The sequence below is a fragment of the Formica exsecta genome, unplaced genomic scaffold (genome assembly GCF_003651465.1).
Source record: "Formica exsecta isolate Colony F162 unplaced genomic scaffold, ASM365146v1 scaffold231, whole genome shotgun sequence".
NCBI lineage: Eukaryota > Metazoa > Arthropoda > Insecta > Hymenoptera > Formicidae > Formica > Formica exsecta.
Window position 1 is genome coordinate 260,403 of NW_021849598.1, and position 4,187 is coordinate 264,589.

The 4,187-nt window shown below is 33.1% G+C and overlaps 1 protein-coding gene across 2 annotated transcripts in view; it reads left to right on the top strand.

Annotated features, from left to right (window-relative positions):
* The first annotated feature begins 1,556 nt into the window (after positions 1-1,556).
* LOC115235677 (galectin-4-like) overlaps positions 1,557-4,187 on the top strand; it is a 9,933-nt gene continuing 7,302 nt past the window's right edge. For both annotated transcript variants that reach the window (XM_029807600.1, XM_029807602.1), the window contains exon 1: positions 1,557-1,838. In XM_029807600.1, the coding sequence (XP_029663460.1) occupies positions 1,749-1,838 (90 nt within the window). In that variant the 5' untranslated portion in view covers positions 1,557-1,748. The remainder of the gene's footprint in view (positions 1,839-4,187) is intronic.

Sequence of the window (4,187 nt, forward strand, 5' to 3'; positions counted from 1 at the left end):
ATTAAATTTCCGATAAGATCTCAAAGTCTGGCTGGAACGTTCGGGGCCACCTTGTATATAATATGGTATTTTATATATATAAACATATATTATACATAATCTTATATTTTAAAACTGATTATATATAATATATATTTTATATATATATTGTATATATAGTAAGTTAACAGATCTGTGTTTAAATTATCATAAACTGACGTTTAAAAAATTTGAGTTAAGAATAAAATGAATGAATATCATAACATGGCATGCTATTTGACCATTCGAATAGAGCATCACTGAATGTTGAAAAGAAAAGATAAAAACCCACAGAGAACATTAAGCCGTTTTAAAGACATTTAAAAGACATAAGATGTCATTAAGAGAACTTTGAGACGTCTGTTAGACACATCTGTTATCTGGGGAGAAGAAAAAAGGGAGAGATAGTGATAAAAGACAACAATTATTTTACTCTTCATTACTATCTCTTACGTATTACGATCCTCATTCCTTAGGCGTTTCTTATGCGTAATTTAAAAATTTATTTAATTGACAAAATTTTGGCGTTACATGATAGTTTTCATGTACGTGATGAATGTACAAAATAATGAAAGCTTTTAATAGCGAAAAAATTTTAAAAATGCGTGATACCAACAAACTTTTAGCAATGTATCTTCCGCACGCGAGTATCCATTTCGAACTATCTAGTCGTAATTGTGTTCGATATATTTCTGGCAGAGCGTTATTCATTTTAAAGTAATCATTATAAATATCTTTTTAAATATGTAACAGATTTTCTTAATCTTGAAGAGTAAAAAATGTTTGATGATAACAGAAAAAAAAGAAAGTATATCATGAAAGTGAATCATCTTACTATCTTATCTTATCATCAACGCTAATGCCAGTATACTCATTTTTATTAATGAACTATTTGCATACTAATTACGTCGTGGCACAATGCTTGTCTGTTAAGTGCTACAAGAAATTACATATATAATTACAATATTTAAATAATATATTGTACAAATTATAAAAAGGTCATTGTAATTTGTTGAAATAAAATTTATGGCGAGTATTCTTGAAGATATCTTGGAAAAAGAAAATACTAAAAAAATAGTTTTCTTAACTTTTGACAAGTCCATAAAGTGTATAAATTCTTTTTATTATTGAATTTAGTTGATATTAATAAATTAATATTAATTTGATATCGTACACACACAATACAAATCTATGTGCGCGTTTATATCAAGTTAATATACAAATTCAGAAATGTATAAAAAACCATCTGTATTCCCGAGAAATATAAGCATAATTTCTTATTTCTTGACATAACAATAGATTTAACTGATACTAATTAATTTGTATTGTCCTATTTTCGATATAAAAGCTGGTTTATATATCAAAAAAAGAAAAAAGACGCAGATTGATGGAAGGAAATGATCGATTGAAGGCTCTGTAAGTTCGTTACAAGTGATTTTCTCATGTGAGCTCGCGCAATCGCAATTGCATCTGTTCGCTCGTATATGTATATGTACTTGTTGATGAAGCGGAGGTGGAAGCGGAGGTGGAAGCGGAGGTGGAAGCGGAGGTGGAAGCGGACAAGAATAGACGGAACAGACATAGGCGCGTGTAAAGGCGGCTGAGAGAGAGCGAGCGCCGATCATTCGTACGAGCGTACGATGCGTTGGCACATCCCACGTTCGAGAAGAGGTGTAGCTCGTCATCCGTAGCTCTGTCGAGTAGACTTTTGCGTGCCTGCCCCGGACAGCATGTCATCTCTGTCCGATAACATCCGTGTCCTGGCCAGGCAAGAGGCGTTCAAGGACTTCTCCTATTTCGACGAGGAAACCGTGTCCGCGGTAAGTACGCGAATGAAATCCAGATTGACCCAAGTCTCTATCTGTCCTCGCCGAGGCCATCGTGTTTTCTTCCTTAGCACGTGCGACTGACACCAAATGTTTATCGATACAGTTTTTTGTCATTCATCTCAATTTTGTATCTGCGCATCCCGTTCTTCAGGCATGCATATCATGTGATTGTCACAAGTAGAGTCTCTTTGCGTATCTCTTGTAAGATCAATTTAATCAACAATAGGTAATTTTTTTAGAAACATATGTGCACTCAGATAAAGTGCCTTTTATCGCAATATTATACTGTTGGAAAAATTGTGTTTTCTTGTTAAAAAATATACTGGTAAAAATTTTTGTGTTAAACATTTAACACAATTTCATGTATTAATTTAACATATTGCTATTGTGTTAATTGAACATAAATGTTTTGCGCAAAAAATTTGAAAGAAAGTGTAAGAATAACACAATGTGCACATATTATTAATTTTACACAATAGATACGTTCTGTGTTATTAGTGACAAGATTTATCTGTTATAACTTATAGAAAAAGATATTAAATTTAATTCAAATCAAAGAGTAAAGGCAATATTAAATTTATTCTACGATAGAAGTGAAAGTGACTACAGACTATCAATTTTTCCAAGTTAAATTTATCAGTAAAAATATGTTGACACATAAATATATGTTTACACAAAATTTATTTCAAATTACTAGAAATTTGCATTCATTTTTTGTGTTGAAATATTAACATAATATTAGTGTCACCATTTAATGGTAATAAATATTAACATAATATTAGTGTCACCATATTATGTTAAATTAACACAAAATTTGTGTGAATCATTTTAGACATGCGATATATGTTAAATTTAAGTCAAATTTTCCAACACTGTACATAAAAACTAAAAAAAATATATATCAGATTCTGGAAATATATTAAAAAATATGTTATAGAGTAAGAAAGTGCATGAAAAACTAGAGAATAAAAGCCTGCGATTTTTTATTCTGAGTAGTAAGTTTTTTAACATACAAAGCTAATAATCTACTGTAATAATGTATTAATTGTGAGTTACATGTACAATGATGTTAAAAAAAAAGTTTATTATCACTATTGCGATTAGTGTATATTTGATTAAATCATTCAATACTACAGTTAAGATATCTGTTGATAAAACAAATCTTGAAGAATATTGCTAGGTATTAAGTCCGGCATCCTCTTAAACTTATTCATGAAATAGATGAAAGCAAATTTTTTTTGCTGCTGAAGCGAAATATTATACGTCGAAATGCATGTGTTGCAATGAATCACCCAGTAAGCAATTTGATAACAAATTGTTGCCAAATTGGCATCAAATTCGCTCAAAACTTGGTAACAAATCCAGTGCCATCTGTGTCCGCATTAAGCTTGTGTTTTGGTGACAAAGCTTGCTAACATAACCTGACAGCAAATTGACGGCAAAAAACGAGCAAAGCTTGACATGATTTGACGTCAAATTGGTGCCAAAAATCGAGCAAGATCTGCGCAAGACAATCTGACAGCAGATTGTCAGCAAAAACCGAACAAATTCTGCAGCTTATGGCCATTCATATAAAATAGTATATTTAAATGGATTTAAAGTCTCAACCCTAAGTAACAAAATGATGATAAGTTTTAGTCATAAAATGACCATTAGATAATTAGACATCCTAAGTTAGGTCTCATAAGACCCAAAATATATCACATCAACGGGAGACCATTTTCTGACGTTCTTGTTTACCTTCATCCATAATTTTTTTTTTGAGCGCTTCCAAGGATGGTAATTCGTCATACAATTCGATGTCGCATCGAAAGTTGTCAAATGAGGATGGTAAACTATACAAGAGCATGATCGCGAGAAACTCCGGGTTGATTTCTATGTTCTTTTCAGCCAGTTTATCGACGATATTGAGAAATTCTTGTACATGTTCTCGTACATCGTCTCCATCTTCCATGCGTTGAAGCCTGAGCTGCTTTAGAAGTGTGTGAGCCGATCTCTTCGACGTATACGTTTTTTCTAGCTTCAACCATATTTCGTGGGATGTCTGGCATTCTTCAATTTGCTTCAATTTAGATGGTTTTATCGATAGTCTGATGTCCGATTTCGCTTTGTTGTCCTCATAGACATAGTATATCTAGACCGAGTGTTGAGGAGTGGGGGCCGATGCCCACGTAGAAAAGGACATACTCTGTTTCGTGCCCCTTGCGTTCTCTCTCGCTCGCACAAAGCATAGCGCTCTCTTTCATCATGCTACGTGCGAGCGAGAGAGAACGCAAGGGGCACGAAACAGAGTATGTCCTTTTCTACGTGGGCATCGGCCCCCACTCCTCAACACTCGGT